Raw genomic sequence first — 25,864 nt, 5'->3', positions numbered from 1 at the left:
GAAGGATGGTCACCCATTCTGCTGTCTCCCCTTCGAGGTTAGCCAAGACAACATCTACCCGAGCCAGATTATCAGAGGAATCATTTCCATACCAATCAAGGTGGGTCAAGACTTGATTTAGGAAAAATGCCAGCTTTTCTGGGCTCCCGTAAAATGTCATCCTCAGCAGTGGGAGTGGAGGTGGCCTGGGTGCCGGCACCGGCTGAGGCCACTGTACCCACAACCCATTGTCTGGGTATATCCCTGGCTGTACTCCATACCTGTTCCTCAGCAGGGGTTGCCAACCCACTCTCTTCCCCAAGCTGTTGGTGGTAGGCTGTAGCCTCTCCACCCCAGACTGGGTCCTGACAGGGAAGGTAACCCAACAATGGGCTAATTGTGCCCCCTGCCATTGCAGCAGCTGCTCCCACCGAGTGCTGGGTGAAGGGATCAGCATCAGTCTCAGGGTCAGGGCTGAACCCCCTTGGGGTTTGGTATCCAGCTATGGGATCAATCTCCTCCATGGACCTCCAGGCTGCTGAGCTGCTGCCTCATGTGCTCCACTGACTGGCTGCCACAACTTGGCATTCCCTCCGAGGCTTCACATTTTCACCACTCCGTCCCCTTGGCTCCTTTGGGCTGGGGGCAGTACAATTGGAACTCAGCTTTGACAGCTCTCCACAACTCCTCTCTCCAACTTGGGCCAGATGATCGCTGCTACTTCCCCCATCTGCTCATTAATGTAGTGTATCTCAATCTCACCAACACAGGAACAGGGGGCTCCAAAATCTCCCCTTCAACCCATCCCCCAGTCCAGCCCCCAGTGAGTCACTGGGGCAAGAAAATTTCCCCACGCCTACTCCAGCACCAGACGTACACGGCCCCACCCCTCTGTCCTCGACTTCACCACCACCCAAGGACCAGAGGGTCACGGTTCCTCCACTTCCCCCCGTTAGGGGGAAGGAAGACCTGGTCAAGGAAACCCCTCTCTGCAGCTCCAGCAGATCTAAAAGGGCCCCTGCATACCTTGCAGATTTCGAATGGGCTGGAAACAGGTCAGAGAAGCAATAGGGTAGAAAACGCCCTTACAGCACACAAAACTCCAAGAGTATTCTGTCTAAAGCAAGGGGGGTGGAAAGGGGTGTTGTATATTTAAGTTCTGCAAAAAGACACAAACGCCATGAGGTAAAAAGGCGCGGCAGCCTTTGACAGTTGACAGCTGTCAAAGGGCTGCCGCTTACCCAACACGCACGCGCGGCGGCCGGCTGACAGTGACAGCTGTCAAAAGGCCACCGCTAGCTGCCTGCGTAGGCGCAGCACTTGACAGCTGTCAAGGCTGCCTGTGGCCACACATGCGCATTAGCCAGAGCTGTCAAAAGGCTTGCCATCAGCTGGAAGATGAGGCGCGGCGGCTGTTGACAGCTCCCGGCTGTCAGAGCTGCTGACAGCAGATTGGCCGGAGCCACGCGGCGGGAGAACTCTTTGTTGTGATTGGTTGGTTACCTGTCAAAGTTGTGTATAAATAGAGGGAACCTCTGGCTGTGTTTTTTATCCGGTGCCTTCCCTAAATAAAAGGTTCGAGAAACTTGCCAGCTGTCTCTCTCGGTCCTTGCCTCACACTAGTTCAACCTCCAGAAAAAAAGGAAAGAATGGGGGGGAGGGGGAATATAATGTGTTATTTAAATCAGGTACACTGCCCATTGGGATCGAGCTGCATAAGTGACAGGAGAACATGCAAAGTGCATTTCTCAAGCAGCAAGCACACAAGCAAAAGCATCCTCTCCTGTTGCTGCTGCAATCTGTGGAATTGGAAAGTCTGAGGAAGCTGATTGTTATATTTTTCATTCTATGTTATGAATATCCCACAAATATATTAGTTAATATCTACATTAGCTATGAATGTTGCAGGCCTGTAATACAAATATTTTATGAACTTCTGTTATGCAACCATACTCAACTTTTTAATGAACTCACTAGGAAACTTACATTGCTGGAATGGGTGTATGCATGATTTATTAATGGTGATACCAGGCAGAACATCAGTGGGTGTATGGAATGCAGTAGATTTCATTTTTCATGGAATCTTGGAAAAAGGAGTAAGAATGTAAAGTTCCTGACATGGCTGGGGCAAGATGTACCATACATATAGCTTTTGAGTAAATAAGTTGGGTATAAAGAGCAGCCTGGAGTGAACCCACACACCGAAGCTGGTTAGCCTTGTTGAGCACAATAACCTACCGTATTTTCCGCCGTATAAGACGACGGGGCATATAAGACGACCCCCCAACTTTTGAGATGATTTTCAGTCTTATAAGCCAGAAAATCGCAGGGCACGCTGGCGGGAGCCGGCAGGGCAGTCCTGCGCATGCGCGTACTTCCCGGCTGCTCCTTAGCAGCTGGGGAGTGCGCGCGTGTGCAGGACTGCCCTGCCAGCTCCCGCCAGACGCTCTTCCCTCTTGAAGCAGCATCGCTGCCTGGTTCCTAAGGAGTCCTCGGGGATGCTGCCTCAAGAGGGAAAAGCGTCGGACGGGAGCCGGCAGGGAAGTCCTGCGAGGGTTTGCGAGACAACCAGCAGCTGCCGACCCGAATTATTTCCTGATGAAGACAGAACAAACCCCCGAAGCGGCAACAATGAGCGCTTCTCTTGAAACGACCATAATACAACGGCCAATACCAAGTATGCGCGGGGGGAGGAGAGGAGAGGAGAGATAAAGAACGGAAGCCGAGCGTTTGTCTAGACTAGAGCTTAAAGCTTCTTAGGAAAAGAGGGGAGAGCCTCTCACCGAGGACACGACGGCAGCGCCCTCTCACCTTCCAGCGTACAGGCATGACTCTTCGCCTGCCTGGAACTAGACGTGGACAGCGAAAACGTGCAAGTCTTCTAAGGGGAGAGAAAAGAAGGCAGTTGCGGTGGAAGCAGAGAAGGACGCAACAACTGTAAACAGGTGTTTCCTTGACAAAAAGCCCCGCGGCCTACTTGGCTCCTACCTTCGGGCACCTGCGCGAGAAGTCACCAATCAGAGCCTGCACGCGCGTTTGCCTTCGACGCCCCTGACTCTTCCCTTTCCAACTGCCGGCGGGCTTACTTGAGCAGGAGCGCTTTCTTTGCTAGCGGGGAAAGAGTGGTCGCGTGTCCGAGGGGAGAGGGAGGGAGGGGTTAATGTTGCTCTCTTCCCTCTTGGAGAGATCTCTATAATCGTTGTTGAATTCCTCCTTTGGGTGCTTGTAACTGCTGTAGGATAAGGTGGGTTTATGTTTATACGCACATTTGTGTCCAAATAAACCATTGGTGAATGGGATGACCTTTCGATACTTACCCCTCCCCCCCAAACAGATTGTTGAAATAAAATATTCCGGTGGCGGCGCGGCACCGAAGACAGCCTTCCCGGGCTGCCCGCGGCTCAGCTGTTTGTTTTTTCGCCTGAAACAGCGCCGATCAGCTGTTCGGGCGAAATTGAAGCCCCCTCCTCGGGAGAAGAGGAGGGGGTGAGGCCCCAGGTAGGGGTAGAGTTCTCTGGGGCCGCCTGAGCTTGGAGCTTGGGCGGCTGAAGGATTGAACTCCCCCGAAGCCTGGGTTGCTCCCAGCTGGCCGGCGTCTCTGCTCCGAACTTCTTGGAGCAGAGCCAGGCATCTGCGAACCATCCCTGCCTGAAGAAAGGATTTATGATTTAAAGGAGCAGGCAGAGCGGTACAAGAGGCAAAGGTGAAGAGGATTATTTTACTATACTCTCTAGCTTGTTGGACTTTTTAAACTTTAAGTGAAAGTGCGTCATAATTGAGGATTAAAAGATGGCGGCAAAACCTCCCCCTAAAACTCTTCGGAGCGGAGGATCCTCGCCGGTGCAACAATCATCACTACAGGCATTGCACCCTCCTGAAACGCTGACATCGAAGGACTTACGAGATGCTCTGGATAAACTTTTGGAATCAATCAATCAATCAATGGGTGACAAATTTGCACAGATGGAGGAGAAGTTGGAGAAATTGGAGGAGAGAATGGAAGAGAGGATGGAACAGAAGTTCAGCGTGATGAAGGTAGACATTTTGTCTTCAGTGCATAAAGTGGCGGAATGTGTGGAAGAATTAGATGAAAAAATGGATGATCTGGCTCAAAGGAATGCTATATTAGAAGTAAAAGCACGGGAGAATGAAAATTCAAGAGACAAAGTGGAAAGGGAGTTAAGCCTAGCCCAATATTACCAGATGCAGTTTGCTGTCAGAATCAGAGGTTTAAAAGAGAATATTAAAGAAGATTTGAAGCAGCTGATCTCTGAGGCTCTCGAAGTGGTATTAAAACAGCCAGCATCTGAAATAAGAGCAGCTATGGATAAAGTGTTTCGGGTGAATTCATGGATTGCCAGACAGAGAAAGTTGCCTAGAGATGTGGTGGTTTATTTTGCAAAAAGAGAGATTAGAGATCAAGTTATACAAGCTGCCTATGATGCTAAAGTGGTGATTGCTGAACAAGAAGTCTTGGTTTTAAAAGAAATTCCTCCAAGGATTTTAAGGGGAAGGAAGGACTATACATTTCTCGTGCATGAGCTTAAGCAAAGAGATATAAGGTTCAGATGGGAGATTCCAGATGGGCTGATGGTGATGCATGAAGGTAAAAGGTATCGGCTGATTACTGTGAAGCAAGCGCGTGATTTCTACAACAATGTCTTAAAAGCAACCCCATTAACACTTCTGGAAGCTGGAAAGGGATCTGGAGAAGGAGAACATCAAGAGGATGAAACAGAGGAAAGTGGTGCTGGAGGAGATCAAGCTACAACTTCTTTGGATGATCCTAGAGAGCAAAGAGTAACGCGTGCTGCTTTAAAACGAGCAAAGAAAATAAAAGAACAAGATCAGCAAAAGTCTTCAGATTCTTCACAACGTACATATAGTCAAGCTGTGGGAGGAGCACGGCCTAAAGAAGTTAGTCCTATCAAAGTTGTGCTCCAAGAGCTTTGGGAGGATATGCATGGCAACTAAATTTCTAACCTGGAATGTTAATGGACTAAATTCACCGCAGAAGAGGAAGAAAGTTTTTCAATATTTAAAACAATTTAAGATAGATGTTATATGTTAGCAAGAAATGCATATTAGAGTTTTGGATCAAAAGCATTTATTGAACTCGAGACTGGGTACGCAATTTGCTGCCTCTGCAGAGAATAAGAAAAATGGAGTGGTTGTTTATGTTAAAAGTGCCCTAACAGCAGATTTAATTGAAGCAGATAAGCATGGAAGATATGTTATGATTGAGCTGTTGTTAGAAGGTAAAAAGACGCTTCTAGTTGGATTATATGCACCTAACCAACAACAAGCTGATTTTTTTAGCTTACTCCACACAAAGCTTACCCAGTTGGATTATAAATCTTTTATTTTTATGGGAGACTGGAATGGTGTTTTGGATGTGCAGTTGGACAAGGCTGGAGCTTTTAAGCGCATTCCAAGTCATGCTAGACTGCCTAAATCTTTTTTTGAAATGAAGGATGACCTGGAATTGCAAGATATTTGGCGTGAGAGACACTTGCAGGAGAAGGATTATACTTTTTATTCTGACAGACACCAATCTTTTTCGAGGATTGATTTTATTTTGTTGACTAATGATTTTTTTTTGAGAACTAAAAAGGTGAAGATTTGTGCAAGAACTATTTCTGACCACAGTCCAGTTTGGTTGGAGATTGATAAGGAGAAAAGAGACAGGCGCTCGTGGCGCGTAAATGAGAATTTGTTTAGAAATCAGAGAAATGTGGAAGAATGCAAACAGCGGATGAAGGATTTTTTTGAGATTAATATGAATAAGGGTACCTCTATGGACATGGTTTGGGATGCTAGCAAGGCCTATATGAGAGGGGTGTTGATATATATGAATAATAGACATAGACGTGCAGTGGAAACTAGAAGGAAAGAACTGGAGAATGAAATAAAGGAAAAAGAAAAGGCTTTGATTTTGAATCCAGAGGATGTGAAGATCAAGGAGGCTATTAGACTGCTAAGAGGACAATTTGATAAATTAATGGCAGATCAAGTGGCAACCAATCTGCGGTTTGCTAGGCACAATACTTTTTGCAACGCTAATAAACCAGGCAGATGGTTAGCTTATAGACTGAGGAAAAAACAAAGGGCCTCTAATATAGATAAGATTCAGTATAAAGGAAGGGTTGTGTTTCAACAGAATCTTATTAAGGATGCTTTTGTGGATTTTTATTCGAAATTATATACTAAAGAGGAAGTTAATGTAAAAGATATTGATATATACTTGGAGAATGCTAGCATCCCGGTTCTTACGCAAGTACAAAAAGAGGGGATTAATCAACTGATTACAGAAGAAGAAATTCTTACAGCAATTAAGGAACTGAAGGTGGATAAAGCGCCAGGCACGGATGGCTTGACTGCGGCCTATTATAAAAATTTACAATCTGAGATGATAAAGCCGTTAAAGGAACTGTTTCAGACAATCCAGAGGGGGGGAAAGGTGCCACCGTCTTGGAGAACAGCTTTTATCTCTTTGATTCCGAAGGAAGACCAGGATGCTACTCAAGTTAAAAATTACAGACCGATATCGCTTTTAAATACAGATTATAAGATATTTGCTAAGGTTTTGGCTAATAGACTGATGAGGGTTCTGCAACAGGTGATTCATGGGGATCAAACGGGGTTTATTAGTGGTAGGCAAATGAAAAATAATGTGAGACATATAGTTGATGTGTTAGAGTTTTTGGAAAGGCACAACCAGATCTCTGCAGCGCTAATCTTTTTAGATGCTGAAAAGGCCTTTGATCAATTGAATTGGCAATTTTTGTTGAAAGTTTTAGATAAAATGGATTTTGGGGAAAATTTTCTACAGCCGATTAGGGCATTATATCAAAAACAGACTGCCCGAATCATAGTTAACAATAGCCTGACAGCAGCATGTAATATTGAGAAGGGCACAAGGCAAGGGTGTCCGTTATTGCCCTTGTTATTTGTGTTAACATTAGAGATACTATTGGTTAAGATTCGGAACTCGGAAAAAATTAAGGGGATACAAGTTGGAGATCAGGACTATAGATTGAGAGCATTTGCAGATGATCTGGTTGTTACAGTGACCCAGCCAGAGAACTCTGTTGTGGACCTGATGGAGATAATAACACAATATGGGAAGGTTTCTGGATTTAAAGTAAATATACAGAAAACTAAAATTTTGGCTAGAAATATGACAGTTTCACAGAAGGCTCTCTTAGAAGGATTAACTGGATTTGAGATTGTTAAAAGGGTTAAATATCTGGGGGTGATTTTGTCGCCCTCTAATACAAAGCTATATAAAAATAATTATGAAAAACTATGGGGGAAAATTCAAAAAGAATTGGAGAGTTGGCAAAAATTGCAATTGTCTTTGTTGGGACGGATTGCAGCAGTGAAAATGAATGTACTGCCCAAATTTTTATTTTTGTTTCAAATGATACCGATTCTTAAGAAAGATTCTAACTTGGAGGAATGGCAGCGTGGTATCAATAAATTTGTGTGGGCAGGGAAAAAGCCACGAGTTAAACTTAAGATTATGCAGGATACTCGTGAGAGAGGTGGCCTTAAATTGCCTAATTTTAAATTATATTATGAAGCTGCTGCATTAGTAGGAATAAGCGATTGGATTAATTTGACGCAATTGAGGTTATTAAATCTTGAGGGCCATGATTTGTTGTTTGGCTGGCATGCATATTTGTTGTATGATAAGAAGGTAGATACTGTGTTTAGGATGCATATTTTAAGACAGGCATTGCTGAGAGTTTGGAAGAAGTATAGACATAAGCTAAGCAGCAAGATACCATTGTGGGCAATTCCAAAACACGCAATAGAAAATATACATGCTGGCTTCAAACATGATGGGACTGCGTATAAGGAAATTTTAAGCCTGGAAAGGAATGTTTGGTGTTTGAAATCATATAGCCTCTTGCGAGAAGAGAAGGTTGTTCAAACTTGGTTTCAATATATTCAATTACAGGCCAGGTGGAAAGAAGACCAGAAAAATGGATTTACAATGACTGATGAAAATTTGATAAAGCAGATTAGAAATCAGGGACCAGCACATATTAAACGGATATATCTTGCATTGATAGAGATTGACTCGGAAACAGAGCTTGTTAAGGACTGTATGATAAAATGGGCCCAAAACATCCAGGAAGTTATTACAATGGACACGTGGGAAAAGATTTGGGTGAGGAACGTAAAATTTACCCAAGCTCAAAATCTAAGAGAGAACTTTTACAAAATGTTTTATAGATGGCATCTAGATCCTAAAAAGCTTGCAAGTATGTATCCGTATTATCAGCCTAAATGTTGGAGGTGTGGTGATGAAGATGCAACATATTTTCACATATGGTGGACATGTAAGAAGGTTAAGGCTTTTTGGATAAAAGTCTGGTGGAATATGCAGAAGATTTTTAAACAGAGGATAAAGTTTTGTCCGCAACTTTTTTTGTTGGGAATAATTGCAGACGCTACAGTTGTGGACACCAAGCTGATGTTGAACTTAATTACGGCGGCAAGACTTTTGATAGGCCAATATTGGAAGAAAGAGGAACTGCCGACCATAGAAGAGTGGACTTTAAAGGTTTCCGACCTGGCAGAGATGGCGAAGATTTCGGCCTATTTGAAAGATCATTCGCAAGAACGTTATATTATGGAATGGAGAAAATGGATTGAGTTTATCCAGAACAAGTATAGGGTTAAGAAGTTTTATGTAGCATTCGAATAAGTCTTCTTTCGTTTTTTTTTCTTTTTTTATTCTAGTTTTTTATATATATTTAATATTGTTAAGGTGTGTTTTATCCTATATAAGCTAGAGAGTGATGGATTTTAGAATTTATAGTTGTTAGTATATGGTTGTTTATGATTGCCTTTTTATATATATATACCTTGTATTTAGCTCTGGGAAGTCGGGGGGGAGGGGGGGCGGAGGGAGGGGGGGAGGGAGGGAGGTTGGGGGGAGGTAGGGGGGGAGCAGGGAGGGGGAAGGGGGGTTTTTTAAAGGAAAACTGTATTTTAAAACTTTTCAATAAAAAAAAAGAAATAAAATGAGGCAGAGACGAGCATCACTCCGGGTGCCTTAATGTGTAATTAATACCGCTTCCCTTCCACGTTGCTTAGCCTTAATTCATGAAGCAAAGGAAGATTTGGAGAATTGGAAAGGAGGACAAATGGGGGCAATGCAGGACAGTTGAGGCAGCATCCCCGAGGACTCCTTAGGAGCCAGGGAGCGATGCTGCCTCAAGAGGGAAAAGCCTCGGGTGGGAGCCGGCAGGGCAGTCCTGCACACGCGCGCACTCCCCGGCTGCTAAGGAGCAGCCGGGGAGTGCGCACATGCGCAGGACTGCCCTGCCGGCTCCCGCCAGACACCACCCACTGATTTTCCGGCATATAAGGCGACTGGGAGTATAAGACGACCCCCCAACTTTTGAGGTGATTTTCAGGGGTTCAAAAGTCGTCTTATACGCCGGAAAATACGGTAAATAGCCTTACAAGCACAATTTATTATAGTAAGCTAACTCTGAAATTAGACAAGTATATGTACAAATACAAAGGAACTAATTAAGCTTAATTGCATGCTTGCCCTGCTTTTTGTCCAAATAACACAAGAATGAAAGAACTATTGGAAAACGTAACTCTGAGTGACTTAAACTCAATTTTATGACATAGTTGGCAGGATTCTTGGCTTGCATTTGGACAAGAAAGAAAATGGCAAGCAGGTTCTTGTTGGGAAAAAGGAAAGACAAACAGAAGGAAAGAGAAAGATAAGGAAAAAAATGGAAAGGAGGCAGACCATTTGGATTCTACCTCTTGATAAAGAGGGACAAGCTGGTTATTACGATGATATGTTGCATAGTGCTCAGCAGAGTTTAACTGGAACCCGAGAGACAACAGAGATATTAGAGAAAGGTAAGAGAGAATTATTGGAGGTGCTAAAGGGAGACAAGGGTTCTTTAGAAAAGGTAAAGTCTACAATATATAAGAATATACATCCTATTACTGAGGAAGACAGTGCAGCCATAGTCTTTTTAGATTATGCTCTGGAATCTGTTTTGGAAAACTTGGAAGAACTAGGGACATGATGGTAATGGTGCAAGAGGAAAATAACGAAAAGGATGAGGTTAGGAGAAAAAAGTATGCAATATAGACAAGCTTTGCAACAAGTCCTTGAGAAAACTGAAATTTTCTGAAACTGTTTTTTGCTTTACTGAAGAAAGTAAACCACATTTTGCTTTCACTTATGGGGAAAAACAATATACATTTTGTCGTGTTTCAAAAGGGTTTCACAATTTGCCTGCGATAGCACATAAATATGTGAGAGAAATACTAGAAATACCAATACCGATGACCATATTCATGTTCACTCTTACATTGATGATATTTTAGTTCAAGGAGAAACAGAGCAGGAAGTAAGGGAATGAACTTTGCAGGTCTTACATTTGATCCATGGCTCTGGCTTTAAAGTAAATCTTGAGAAAGTCCAGTTAGTAAAGCCACAAGTAAAGTTTTTGGGATTATCAATTGATCAAGGTCTCTGCGGAATAGATGAGCAAACAGTACATGCCTCTGTTCCATGCCAGTGCCTGTTGATATTAATTCTTTGAGAATTCATTCATTTCGGTGCTTTTGATTTTGTCCAAGATCACATACTTAATTATGCTGAACTCACTGCTCCACTATATCATCTCTTGAAGAAGAATGTATCTTGGGAATGGACTGTGGACCTCACTGACCGCTTGGAGAAATTAAAACTACGGGTCCAGCGATCCATTAAGTTACACCCTCTGGACCCCAACTATCTTTTCTTTTTAAGACCTTCATGGTTGCCTGAAGCTTTTGCTGCCTATTTCAGAAAGACACCAATAATAAATATCTACTATTGGTTTAGCATCCAGGAAATGGGGATGTAACAATGAGTGTGAATCTGGTGCAGCCTGTGTAATGTGGGCATTGCAATATTTTGAGAGTTCCATAGGGTGGCAGCATATAATCGCACAATCTACCCATGGCTCTCTGAAATATATTTTTTCCCATATTAATAATATTAGACTTGCACAATGGCTTCTATACCTCAGCCTTAAAGGTTATGATTTGGAGTCTTTGCCTTCTCCTGATCCTTTGATGGACGTGGGGAATTTTGCTCTTGTCCAGGGAAGAAGCTGTGTCATTAGTCCAAAGTGGGGTCCTCCCTACTAATAAACCCAAATTTGAATTTTAGGCTATTGATGGAGGATTCTGGTGGGATGGTAATCACCGATTTACTGTGGCAGCTGGGGTGTCTATCTCTGGTGATACCTTTAGACATGAACTGCAAACAAAAAGTGCTCAAGAAGATTGGTTTTAGAAAAAGTTGATGCTTTGGGTTTAGCTACCCTACATGTTTTAACAGATAACTGGTATATTTATCAAGCTTTAACAGGAATTTCACCTTTTTGGGTCAAAGATGGATGGACCATAGTTTAGGGGGACCCTTGAAACAATCTGAAGAATGACAACAGATTTATACCTTAATACTGAAGATACAGGTTATAGTCTATTGGATTCAGGCACATCAGAAACCAATACTGGTAGCAATCTGAAATCTGTACTAATGATATTTGTATGTAATTGAATTACTACTACCCAGCCACCATGCTGCATTTCAAATATGTAAATGTAATATTAGAAAATCAATAAAATTTGTGAAAAGTGACTAACAGCTGGGAAAACCTACCTAATAATGAAAAATCCATAATGAAAAATCCAGCAAAAGGGGCAACACCAGGCAACTACAGGCCAATTACCTGCTTACCAGCAACTTTCAAATTGCTAACTGGTGTGGTAGCTGATGCAGTACAACAGACTGTGGCAAAGGCAAGCAAGGGTAGTACCAATAGTAATAGGCGCCTTGGGTGCAATCCCAAAACAACTGGAGCACTACTTGAACACCATTGACATTGACAAATTCGCCATTAGTCATTTGCAAAAGGCAGCCTTACTAGGAACTGCTTCCATCCTGCAACAATATCTGTAATACTATCAAACATCCACATCTGCCTATCCCAGGTCCTTGGTAAGGACTCAATAGGTAGACAAAATGCCAAATCGTCTGAACATCTGGCTGACTGTGCAATGATCAATAATAATAATAATACCTTGGATGCTGGCAGCAATCCATATCAACCATTAGTGCCTGTCAGTTTGAATGTTCAGTTGACTGAGGAAGAGTGTGTATAATGCTGAACCACTCTTGTTGCATATATTTAAATTTAAATTTAAATAAATAAATTTAAATAAATTTTATTTAAATTTTATTTAAATAAATAAATATATATCAACAATTCTGGTCTGATTGAAGAAGACGTTCATAACATTTATCAACTTCTTGGTCTTACAGCTGATGCTAGACAAGCTTGGGAGAAGATGCATAACCTTTTCATAACTATTTGGGACACACTGACAAAAGAGCCTTGGTGGAGCAGTGGGCTAATGCCTCCTTAAGTAACACCAGCTGCCTGCAATTAGTGCAGGTTCGCATCCTACCAGGCTCAAGGTTGACTCAGCCTTCCATCCTTCCGAGGTAGGTAAAATGAGGACCCAGATTGTTGGGGGCAATTAAGCTGACTTTGTAATAATGCCGCTTGGGGTGTGTGTGAAAGCCCTAATAAGCAGGCATATACATAGAATGAAGGCTACTGCTAAGCTTGTAAGCTGCCCTGAGTCTTCGGAGAAGGGCGGGATATAAATGGAATTTTTAAAAAAATTAAAAGTTGGCTTCCTTTCGGTTGGTTGAAAAATGTATTTGTTGGAATTGTTTTTCTATTTGTTTTGATTTTGGTTACTTGTTGTTCTTTGTTTAAACCAGCTAGACCTATTGATTCTTCTGCTAAATAGTGAACTACTGCTCGCTTCCTCTTGCAATAGTTCAAGAGGGAATATGTTTTATTTTTTATGCTGTATGTTATGAATACCTCACAAATATATTAGTTAATATCTACATTAGCTATGAATAAGAAGGTCTGTAATATGAACTTTTTATTAACTTCTGTTATACAACCATAGTTAACTTTTTAATGAACTCACTAGGAAATTCATGTTGCTGGAATGTGTGTACCACTGATAAGAATGGTATGTATGCATGATTTATTAATGATGATACCAGGTTGAACATCAGTGGGTGTACAGAACGCAGTAGATTGCATTTTTCATGGAATCTTGGAACGAGTGAGGATGTAAAGTTCCTGACATGGTTGGGCAAGATGTACCATACACATGGAATGAACCCACACCCCAAAGTTTGAGACAACTCTTGTTGGACCAGGGGATGCCCTGAGTCTGCTTCTCAGCTCACTCTAATGCAGCCTGATCACCTGTGTTGAGTATTGATTGTATGAACGAGTAGCCTAGTTGGGCAGCAATACTTGCATGCTTTCCTTGGTTGTTGTCAGAATAGCACAATAAAAAAACTATTGGAGAACTTCATTCTTCATTCAATTTTATGACATGATCTAAATGATTTGTGTATAATGTTTTTTCTTTCTTTTTTAAAAAAATCTTTCTTTTCAATATCAAATTCCTTCCCCCACTGAAACAATTTTAAATCATTATAAAATATAGATTGTAGTTCCCACTGACTAGTTAGTTTATATTATAATCTGTAAACATTTATGCAAAGATCCAGTTTGGTTTAGCTGTTAAAGCATCAGACTAAAACCTGGAAGACAAGGAGTTTTAATCCCATCTTAGGTAATGAACCAACTGAGTAACCTTGCAACAATCATTCTATCTCAGCCCTGGGAAGGAGGCAATGGCAAACTGTGTCTGAAATCTTGCCAAGAAAACTGCCAGTTGCCAGGAATAAAAAATAAGCTGAATGTCCCATTTTTAAGCCTGTATATGACATACAATTATACTTCTTAGCTTCTATATTTAAGTAATGATAAATTTATGTGTGTGTATGTACATATAAACACATACATAAATACAAGCACACACACAAACGTGCACACACAAACACAGACACAGACACACACACACACACACAGGCACACGAAATATCCTGCCTTCATTCAGGAGCTTCAAGATTCTTCTCCTACTTTCTTCCCACGGCTATTAAAATTCCCCCAAGCGCCTATTCAGCTTTCTTGTCTTTTGACATGAACAAAAATAATAGTAACTATATTACTTGTATACTGGAGAGACTTGTATCTTGTAAAGAGGCAATCAAGAACAAAACATTAATCAAGGTCTTCTCTTTCTGTCCAAGCTAGAACCTTTTATCAATAGGATTAGTTATGCACAAAAAGTCTTGTGGTGAAATTAATCTTTTCATATAACTATCAGTGTTAGCTTTCATAAACAGTTATTTTTCCAGTAGCTCAAAAACATTTAGATACACCTTTAGTCATTTAAAAAAGAATAAATGAGATTGCAAAATTGTGAACTGAATTTCTTTTTTAAATGTGTGGATTATAGAACATGATTTTACTAAATGATAGCTACTAATTTAGATAGCTTAAAAGAAAATAACTCAATTGTATTAAATTGCTGTATATTGTATCACATATAACTAATCTGGTCCAGAATAGTAGTCACCAAGAAACAATAACAAAAGAAAATCAAAGGTCTTATGAGATTATTTTCTCATAAAAAAATCCTATTCTTCAAAGGATTCTAAAAAAACATGTTATTTTGAACCCTAACCCTTTAAAATCTTCATGCATTTTAGAATAGGCCTCCTTTGAATATGTTGTATTTATATCTCCTCCTAAAATTGTGCAGGATCTTTTATTTTTGGTGTTCATAATTTACTAAAAAAAGGATATTTAAATGATACAATATCTTTGGGAGGACTAATTTCTTGATCCCAGATATAGTTGCTTAAAATGAAAGTACAAAAAGTTGTTCATAAAATGATTTATAAAGTTTTGCAAGACTGATATATTCTGTATACTGAAAATTCTTGCAATGTGTCGGGATTTACCTTATTGCACTTGCAGATAAATGCCCGTAAGAGCCACTAGCTGAAGAACTGCTACGGGAATTGTTCAGAATTGTCACCAAGGAGTTTGGAGATGTGCGGATCATGGTCTGAAGGTCAAAACTATGATCAGACAGCGGTGATAAAGACAATGTTCGTTTTCGACTTGGTCTTGTTGGTAACCTGGGACTTGAAAACCTAGTACCTGTTGTATAAAAAAACCAATTATTTATCAGAGCACCAATCCTCCTTTTTTATTGCTACTAGCAGTGGATATAAAGAGTTGTGACAATAGTACATGCTTTTGACAACTGCACTCTTTTCACTTATGAACTACTAGTACGACTGAGAAAAATTAAGAAAAAAAACATTTATCTTTCCATTGCTTACCTCAAGGGAGCTCTCTTGGTTAATGTGCAAGCAAAATGATAAATTGCTAAACAAAGGGAAAAGACCTTTATATATTATCTTTCACATTTCCAGTGATTTATGTATCTGATAGTGTTTAGACTTTAATTTTATTAATTCACTAGAAGCAAGGAGATGGAGTGGTTCAAATCTAAGCTAGTAGTTAACTCAAAACCTTTTCTAAAAATTGCTAAAAAGCTTTCACTCAACATAAGGGAAATCAAGATACATGTTTTGTTCATTAATAAAATAAAAATTCTTCGAAAATATTTACAGGTGTTTATATTTCATATTTTCTTCTGGAGGCTTAAAATGAGATAAAACTTAAAGCTTCCTAGCAATTCTGCAAAAAAGATTAGAAGAAAAATTAGATTAAACCAGTATCCTAAATATTATTTTAATAAATATTAAATATTATTTTAAGATAGCATAAATTTATTTTATTCATTAATCAATCCTATATAACCATAGGAATTTGCTGTTAAATGTACCAGTACTTTCTTATGGTTATGTTTGTATATATAGATATTAATATATTCCGATTTCTTTTTGCTGCTTAGCGCTCCTAGGTTGGAGCTGCAAGGCAAAAGAAATCATAATAATAGAACTGCAGTATAGCAAGTTCAAATACCCAAGGTGCATCAATCAAACCGGTCTGACCAGGAAAAAAACTTACATATTAATATATACTTTTTAAAAAACAACATCTGGAAACTTTCAGAGTAGAATTCTGAAATTCATTTTCAGTTTAAAAAATCACTAAATTTTAATTATCAAACTTGGCCTTAAAGACTGTAAAGAATTGGATTTCAGTGGATAAGCTTTAATTACATATTACTTTACCCAATCCATAGGATTATACTCAATTTTAATATGCCCAAAAGTGACATATTTATTTTAACAAACACCTTTGTAAATCTTCCAAGCCAAGTAATTTTTTTCTACTCTTCAATATATTTCTTTGTGTAAAGAAAAGAAAATCATCCCTGTTGGATGAAACATATAATCTACCCAGAATGATATGCTGCAGTCTCTAATGTCCAGTCTATGATGTGTGAAAAAAGGGGCAAGCTACCAATAAAAAATCTACCATCGATTTGTTCAAAATATTACATTTGCTGTTTGAATTCTTGCTTTATTGCTTCTATGATTACATTATCTGAAGTCTAGTTATATTCAATATTTGCTTCATTTTGGAAATCTTTGGCCATACTTCTTCAGATAAAACTGCCAGCAAGACTGTCAGTTATCTCCAGCATCTGGTTTGTGATTCTCTTCTTTTTTCTCTTCTATAAAACTAGAAACACTCATGTTGCTTCAATCTTGCTCAAGATATTGTATTGACCAGTGGAACATCCCCCTCCCCAACCTTCTTATTCTTTTCATCTCTTGCTTATGTCCTGTTACTTGCAGGGTGATGTCTGCTACTTGATTTAATGCAGAATTTAAGATTCTTTGAAATGATGGTGTCCTTTCCTTGCCTTTGAATGAAAACAGTTATCAAAATTTACAAGAAAGTTTGTTTAAGATACAAACTTCTATACAGGAGCAGCAAACTCAAAAACACTATGCTTAAATAATTCCTCTTCCTCAGACTATAAAGCAAGGAAAATTATAGCTCCTGACTCCATAGTCATCTAATCCCAACAAGCACAATTTCTATCCAAGATAGTTGCTGCCACTAGGAGTATTATATTGATGCACAATCATATCTGACTCTGCTGCATATCATTAAATATTCTTTAATTCATTTAAAACATATCTTTGTAAAGGATGTATTACATCATTTTGCTAAATGAGGCACTTACAAAACCTATACAAATACCAAGAAACCATAAAGTGAGATTGCAGCTATATAAATCAACTTTTTATACAGATTCTGTCTGCAGCAAATCTGCATTCTAAGGCCTAAGCTTTCTCTCCCTCATTTTTTTTTCTTAAATCATTGCAACTTGCGTCTGAAAGCATGCGAACGTGCACAGCCTTTCTCACAGTTTATTTCTTCATAGGCTGAAGTCAGGGTTATTCCATATTCTCACATTTCATTCCATTGATAAAAATATATCATTCCACTATTCTTTTTTCTTGGATATCTTATGTATTGTTTTACCTTCCCAGGATATTCTGCAATAACATTCTCCACTAGAATGCTTAAAGGTACCAGAGTTCTGCCAGCAGTGTTTGCAGGATGATAACTGTTGAAGACTTACCCAATTGGAGTCTCTCTATATAGAACTTGCATTTGCTTCCGAAATGCAAAGGATGAATGGCTAAAAAAATGTGAGGTTGTTATGGAAAAGTAAAGAGGATTCCCTTTGGCACCCTATTTTTGGAAAAGAACTGGAAGAAAGCTGAGATTTTAATGAAAGGAATTGCAATAGATTGCTGATATTATTGAATTATGGTTTGTCATTACAAGATTGTTGAGGGAGATACTGGAGAGAAGAGAATGGAACAAATATTTCAATAGTAACTAGTGAGAGAGATATGGTAGAAGGTTGCAACCTGGCTATTACAAGTAAGGAGGTATTGAACTGCAGTCTGACCAAAAGTCAAGGAGACAATGAAGGTGCCTCCTTGCAAAGGTTGTGCCTTTTAACATCTGGTCTGGATCTAGCAAAATATTTACCATTCACAATTTATTCCTGGATGAAATTGCTCTCAACATTTATATGGCTAGGGCAGAAGAAGTTTATCTTGTAACCTTAATCCTATAGAAATGTTGTTGAAGGTCTTGAAGAAAGTGGACAATTCATGTGAGGAATTAACATTTTGAGTTGAAATTATTCTGGAGGGACGAATGGACTAAACTTTCAAGCCAATGTGCAGATTGATTAATAGTTACACAAGAGGTTTAGTTACAATTATTGCTGCCCATAGGGGCCACACCAGTTACTGAAAGCTGTGATGACTCCCCCAGACTCTTCCCCAGATACCTCTCCAGATGTCAGCTCGGAGGAAGATGAACCAGTTCCAGGCACATCTGGAGGGGAGTTGGTCAATGGTTCCAAGCAGCCGACTGAGAGGGATTTGGTTGAAGCACAGCTGCAGCAGGACAGCCTTGAGGCTTCAGGTGGGGAAAGCACGCAGCTGTAGCCAGTCAGTGATGAAGAAGAACTGCCTTCTGCACCTGATCCAAGAACACGTAGGGCAGAGAAAAGGCAGGAGCAGTGAAGTCAGCCAGATTTCTTGTGAGGAGGCAGCCTCACTCTTCTTAATGGGCTGCACCAGAAGCTGGCTATTTAGCACAGCAAACAGAAGGAGGTGACGCTGGGAACGTGTTCATTTCCTACCTGCATTTTTTCTGGTCATTGTGATTCCTGCCTTTCTTTGGATTGACACCATGCCTTGACTTGGATTGTGTCTTGTGAACTCTGGATTTTTCTTACCTTGTGAACACTCTTTTGTTGTGGATTTAATTTTGCCTGGTGGGTTTATCTTGTTTGAGAAACTTTCAAATCCATGAGCCTTGTGGACTCATTGGCCATTGGTCTGCTTTTGGATGGACTTAATTGGGACAGTTCTGGGTTTTTAGTGAAGGGAATTGCTGGGGAATATTAATAAACCCACTAAACCACTATTGTGTGTATATGAATGAGTGGGATGATACAAAAGTAAAGGTTCATATATTTTTGTCGCATAAATATGAAGCTTTGGGTTAATTTTCCTCAATGTGCAGGTATGTTTCTGACACATTTATTTAACTGGATTCCCTAGTTTTAGGGTTTGTGAGGAGAACAGATTGTTTCATATTTATGCAGAAAAGCTGAAAATTCCAAATATTTCACAAACTTTCAGCACCAAAATAGATTTTAATCTCAAGGTTGGGAAAATAATGGCTATAAGATCACTGACTCTAATGACAAAATGGAAAAAGTATTTGAATCATTTAGCTGAGAGAATGATGCAAAGATGTTTTTGTTTTCTCTGGAATTGTCTTCTGCATATATATGGTTTCTTTTAGGTCTACAATAAAGCATCTTATCCAGGAGCATCAACTCCCTTGCAGGATTACATTTTGGGAACTCACAGCTCTGATTGTTCTGAAGACTGACCCTGAATAATCTATGATGGAAGCTAAATACAGAACAACACTGCTAAGTATCCTGAATGTATTGGTAGATTTCAGTTTAACCAATTACAGTAAAGGGGTTGGTCTTTGTGACAGTATTTTTACCATTTCTGATCTTTCTATCTATAGCATACTGTAGTAAAAGATTTGCACTATACTCCAATTGGCTACCAGACATAATTTGATGTTGACCTTTAAAGCCCTGGGCCTTGACTATTTCATAAATACCTCCCCAATTACTTAAATCAGCTGGGGAGGCACTTTTTAAGAACCTCCTACTTCTTGAAACTTACCTGTCTTGAATTCTATAGTCCTCTTCTGTATGGCTTTCAAACTATGAAATATATTTCCCAGTAATTGTATTTAATTGTATTGTTTTTATTCTTATATTTTATAATTTGTATCTTTAACTTCTGCATGTCCTCTTGGGTGATATAGAAACATAAAACTAGGATATAAAGAAATCAAATAAATAAATATAAAGAATAGTACTGGCCACTTGTCAGCAAACTTTTCATGTAAAGTAGGATGATGGTTGGTAAATTTAAGATGATTGGTATATTATTTGATTATATACAATCAAATATTGTATCAAATACCTTATGCTAGAATAAGTAATAAAATTATTCTTACTAAAGCATTAATTTAATTAGTAATTAAATCAATACTTTAGTAAGAATAATTTTATTTTTATTATTCTAGCATGAGAAGGTATTTGGGGTAAAGATTTTATTAAAATATACAAATCCAATTGTTACCTTTTAGGTTCTGTAAATTTCTAATCCACAGTGAGTAGTAGTTCAGGAGCAGTAGAGAGGACTAGGTTTTTTTAACATTTATTTTATTTATTTTGTTATCAAATTTATTATCAGCAAAAAAGGAGCCAGTGACATGAGACTATAGTCATATAAATTTAAAAACAAAATCCAAATCAACTGGAGAGATGCTGTTTCAAAATAATTTAAACAAGTGTTAAACATATTTAAAAACACAAATATGTGGGGAAAGGCAAAGGTCTTTTAACACAATGTAACACAGATTGTAACATTTAGCCTTAAATATAATCATAGGGTATTGTTAATCTTAATCTTGACTTTCTGCTAATTATTTTGTTTTTTTATTTTTCTCATTTTAAATTGTGACCTTTGTTAATTGATGAAAACAAAAATAAAGCAATTTGCAGAAAGTCAAGATTTGAGTTTATTAATAATCTCAGTAATTAACAAATTCAAGAAAAGGGTTTATTCAGCATGATAAATGGGTAGGGCATCCAAATTCCTGTTTAATGAAAATTAATTTACTATACATTCATGTTGAAGTAGTTTTAATTAGTTTTTACAAACACTAGCCTTATTTGTTTAGATAAAGATTCTATTGCCTGACTAAACAAATTCTCATCAAATAGAGAAGGTGAAGTTAAAATGACCTTCTTATAGTTCATTTCTAATTTATTTCTCTACTGATTGTTTAATCAGTCAGCTTGCTAATGTATTGTTTTTAATATAGAAAACAATCTTTACATAAATAATTGCTGTTAAAATGACACTAAAATAGGTGCCTTAACTAAAGAAAAATATTGATGATAGGTCGCCAAAATAGTCACCTTTTACACCTAGAAAAAGAACTACCCCTTTTCTAGTGTTCTTGAGGTTGTGAGTAGATATATCTGTTTTGGAATTCCATACATGCCCTACCATTTTGGAGTAGAGTAAAGGAGAAGAAACTATTTGGGATATTAGTATACATTTCTTACTCTAGCTAGACAGAAAAATAATAAAGGTCCTATTCAAGCTGAAGATAGCTTCCCCTTAGAAAATGTTTACTATATTTAAATTGTTTGGATTCATTTCTCAGAATTGAATTTTATGTATCTAGAACTTTTTAGATGCTCATTTATGAGAGTTGATTGTAACTGAATTGGTTAACAAAATAAAAAGCTTTTTTCAGAAATCAGAATGTTCAAATTAGACTCCCTTATATGAATTATAATAATAGTGTACACCATCAGCCTCATTTGAGAAAATTCTACATAAAGATAAGTCTTTACAATATGGGTGGTTCTGCAGCATTTCAAAATGATGACTTTTCAGACAATTAACAGAAAATATATTATTTACCTGTAATTAAGGCTTTCAGAGGATTGCCTATGAATTCCTCATTATAGATTCTGCCATTATCTATGAATGTAAGGACTACCAGATCTGAGCTGCCAATATCTAGACAACTACTATGGCAGATGCTAACAAAGAGTCAAAGTTTAATGACCTCTTTGCTGCCATCTAGTTGATCTAGGATTCTTTGCAGGCATGATCTGGTGTCCCTATGCAATTACCAATTATGCTTCTTAGGAGAAGTTTGCTTCCCATCTTTTCATGACAAAATGAAATTTATAAATGGCACTCAGAGAGCCTCTCTTCTGTATTGTAATCTTTGTGCTTACATTTTTACTGGGGAAATAGCAAAGTATGTATCAGATAGGAGACTGAGGGGAAGATCAAACTACTAATGTTTACGAAGGACAGGTACTGCTTGATTTACAATCATTTGTTTAATAATGGTTGGAATTAACAATGGCCTGTAAGGCCCTTGCAAAATGTTGCACATATTCCATGGGGTCACATGATTGCAATTTGAATGCTTAGCAAACTGCTTGCACTTATAACTGGTTGTTAAGTACCCAATTATCATGTGATTTAGATTGGTAATCTTCTCTGCCAGCATCCCCAGAAAGTCAATGGGGAAGCTGAGAAGGAAACCTGCTGCTGCCTACTAATAGGATCTCTCTCATCTCTGAGGGCTGGCTAAAAAAGCTCTACGACAAAATTTAAGATGGCATGAAGTTGAAATCCTCTGGCAGGGAATTCTTTCAGTCAGCCTCTAGAGATAAGTGGGAGCCCTTCTGTCTCTGAGGACTGGCTGAAAGAACTCCTTGCCAAAATCGAAGAAGGCATGAAACTGAAATCCTTCAGCAGGAAGCTTTTTCAAAGAGCCCCCAGAGAATAGAGGAGGCTGAAATCCAAACATTTTTTTTCAGTCCTTAAGGAAAGAGGCAGTACAGTAAGGTAAGAATTTTAGAGTGCCTTGGAGGGGTTGGGAGAAGTTGGTGGATTTTCAGTTGCTGAACAAAAAGACAGTACAGTAAGATAAGGAGCTGGGGAAGCTCAGGGCAGTCCACATGCAAGATTCTTTCTGCTCAGAACTGAAAATCCTGTTAGGATTTCAGCAAAGGATTGCAGTTTATGAGGAAAGAGACATTCACATCAGCCTGCACTGGACCCCCCAAGGTCTCCTCCATCTCTGTGAGGCAATCTGAACTCCTTACCTGGGACTCCATCCACTTAAATCACAAGGTCATTTAACAACCACAACCAGGAGTGTCAGGATTATGAATACCTTCCTGAAGATTTGGACATCAAATATTAAATGTCTATCACTAGCTGCACCACCAATTTATAATAGATTTATAGTGAGAAAGTGACCACTTTTATGCTCTCAGCAAATTTCTAGATATTCTCTTCCACATTTATTTATTTGTTTGATGGTCTGTTTGTTTATAAAAAAACCAAAACACCCTATTTATTATGACTTCACACACATTGCTTTATGAAAGATCAGGGAATGACTTCTTCAGTCAAGTAAAAGGCCGGGATGGGGGTGAGGTAGAGGAAAGAATCAAGCTTTGATGCAAATGTATAGCAGAGGCTGTGCCTGAACAGCAGACACAGAGTAACATATAAAGAGATCAATAACAGCTCAGGACAACATCAAGGAGTTCTTTAAAGCCAGTTTGGTCATGTTCAAGACAAGGAATTTTAGGATGACAGAGTGACTGCCCATGAAATATAAGCAAAATATCTTCTGAGCAAAACTACCCAAAGTGACTAGTAGACGCATATCTTCATTGCACGAGTGAGTTCTGGTGCATTATGCATTATGATGAAGTGACTGGTTGCAAATGTTGCTCTTGGACATGTTTTTGCAAGCTGTATCTTTTTGAACAATATTTGACAGTGCAAACACCATGATATCTAATTTTAATCAAAATGACAAACAACTTCCAAAATATAATTAAAATGGTTAACATCACCTGCATATATATGAATATATGTGTCAATATATGTATGAAATGCAAAGCTGAAAAGACTGACTATTATGTCAGCTTCCATTTCTTTGGTATATGAATCAGAAAGTGAAGCACTTTAAAATAAATATGTTTGAGTAAAAAGTAGGTGTTTTGCTCACAGATTCTTTAAAGTGTTATATATTCTACTAAAATACATGTGGGGATCATGGAAAATAATAATAGTGAAAGAAACATTTCAGCTCCCTTTTTGGTAAATGGTTTAAAGATAAGCAATATTACTATTACTAAAAATACAAAAATAACATGTGAAATAATGCAAATTAGTTGTTTAAAACTGAAATACTTAATTCATAATATTTAATAAAAGATTATCATACCTGGGGTGCAAAATCCAGAAAATAGATGGCAGTTAAAAGATACAAAAACTCTAACCCTTTATTGCCATCTTGTGCTTGTCTGGATCTGTGCAGTCCAAATCTGGTAGCCCTATTTAATAAACTTTTAATCCATTTTCATGTAAACTTTATTATGTTGTGAATTGTATAGTAGGGTTTTTTTTACCCCAACAATACCAGAACCTTCATTTAATCTTTTTGGTTATAATTGTATTACTTACTATCCATAGCGTGAAGATATTCCATATGAAGGGCACCTGTTCCTGCTGTGGCAACTGAAGGAATGATATCTGCATATGGGCTGCGCTGGCCTGCCAGTAAAGCCATCTGATGGTAGTATTCTGCTGGACTAACCCCTGCATGTGGAGCTGAAGTAGAACATTAAAAGCATGATTTAATGACATTAGAAACAGAATCTGTCTGTCTGATCTATCTCTATCTTTGGCATTATTTTTTAAATATTATGCAGGTTCTGATGACTTGCTATTTTTAACATACTGTAAAAATACTATATAACATATATACACATATACATATACACATTCATATACATATACATATACATATATACATATATATATATATATATATATATATATATATATATATATATATGTGTGTGTGTGTGTGTGTGTGTGTGTGTGTGTGTGTGTGTGTGTGTTTTCTGAGGTTTTCGCGGGTGTTCGTATGTGGATCTTTGGTTATTCGGGTTTTTCCCCGCGTAGAACTAAAGGTGTAGGGGCGACGTTTCGATGGAATCCCATCCGTCATCAACAGGCTAGTGGCTTCTGCTTCCTTCTTCTGGGAGAAGCATGTGGCTGTTTGTTCCTCTTTTTTAAACTGCCAGAGGGGGTGTGTTCTGTGGGTGGAGGTGTGCTCTGATTGGGTGGGGGAGTAAGTGTGTTCTGATTGGGTGGGAGTGTGTTTTGAATGGTAGGTGTGTTCTGATTGGGTGGGGGTGTGTTTTGAGTGGATGGGCTGGTCTCAGCTGCCAGCCTTAGACCTGAGCTGGTGAGTTGTGCTGCTTTTGTTCGGCTTCGTGTTTGTGGTGGTGCCATGTTTTTATAGTGGGTGTCAGTTTGCTTATTGTGTGGTTTGGAGGGGTTTAAAGTGGCTGATGTTGCAGCTGTAGTTAGGTTTCTGTTTTGTGGTTGTGCCTCGTTATCATTGTGGGTTTGGATTTGCTTTTTGAATGGTTGTGTGGTGGTGATGTCATGTGGTGTTATCATGAGTTTGGGTCTATCATTCTTGGTGGTTGGGACTCGTCTGTCAATCAAGGCGGGTTTCCAAATGGTTGGTAGGCGAGAGGTATCATCTCGTTTGTTTATGCTGTGGGGGCGTTTTTCTTTCTCAATGGCTTCTCTGATTATTCTGTTGTTAAAATGTTCAATTTTGGCGATAGTTTTAGTTTTTTTAAAATCAATTTCATGTCCTGTGGCTTCAAAGTGTTGGACCAGGGATGAAGTTTGTTCTCCTTTTCTGAGTGAGTTTTTGTGCTCTTCAATGCGTGCACTTATTCTTCTGTTGGTCTGTCCTATGTATGTGCACGCATTGAAGAGCACAAAAACTCACTCAGAAAGGGAGAACAAACTTCATCCCTGGTCCAACACTTTGAAGCCACGGGACATGAAATTGATTTTAAAAAAACCAAAACTATCGCCAAAATTGAACATTTTAACAACAGAATAATCAGAGAAGCCATTGAGATAGAAAAACGCCCCCACAGCATGAATAAACGAGATGATACCTCTCGTCTACCAGCCATTTGGAAACCCGCCTTGATTGACAGACGAGGCCCAACCACCAAGAATGATACCAGACCCAAACTCATGATAACATCACATGACATCACCACCACACAACCATTCAAAAAGCAAATCCGAACCCACAACGATAAAGACACACAACCACAAAACAGAAACCTAATTACAGCTGCAACATCAGCCACTTTAAACCCCTCCAAACCACACAATAAG

The 25,864-nt window shown here is 38.9% G+C and overlaps 1 protein-coding gene across 1 annotated transcript in view; it reads right to left on the bottom strand.

Annotated features, from left to right (window-relative positions):
* The window catches only part of GLI3 (GLI family zinc finger 3), a gene marked incomplete at its 5' end in the record, with an annotated part of 320,743 nt that overhangs the window by 95,887 nt on the left and 198,992 nt on the right, over positions 1-25,864 (bottom strand). Inside the window, 2 exons of the mRNA XM_083378272.1 lie at positions 14,933-15,134; positions 24,110-24,256. Coding sequence (XP_083234398.1) covers positions 14,933-15,134; positions 24,110-24,256 — 349 coding nt within the window. The remainder of the gene's footprint in view (positions 1-14,932; positions 15,135-24,109; positions 24,257-25,864) is intronic.

This window comes from Vipera ursinii (genome assembly GCF_947247035.1).
Source record: "Vipera ursinii genome assembly, chromosome: Z".
In the NCBI taxonomy this organism is placed as follows: Eukaryota; Metazoa; Chordata; class Lepidosauria; order Squamata; family Viperidae; genus Vipera; species Vipera ursinii.
This window is presented reverse-complemented; position numbering and strand designations above follow the sequence as displayed.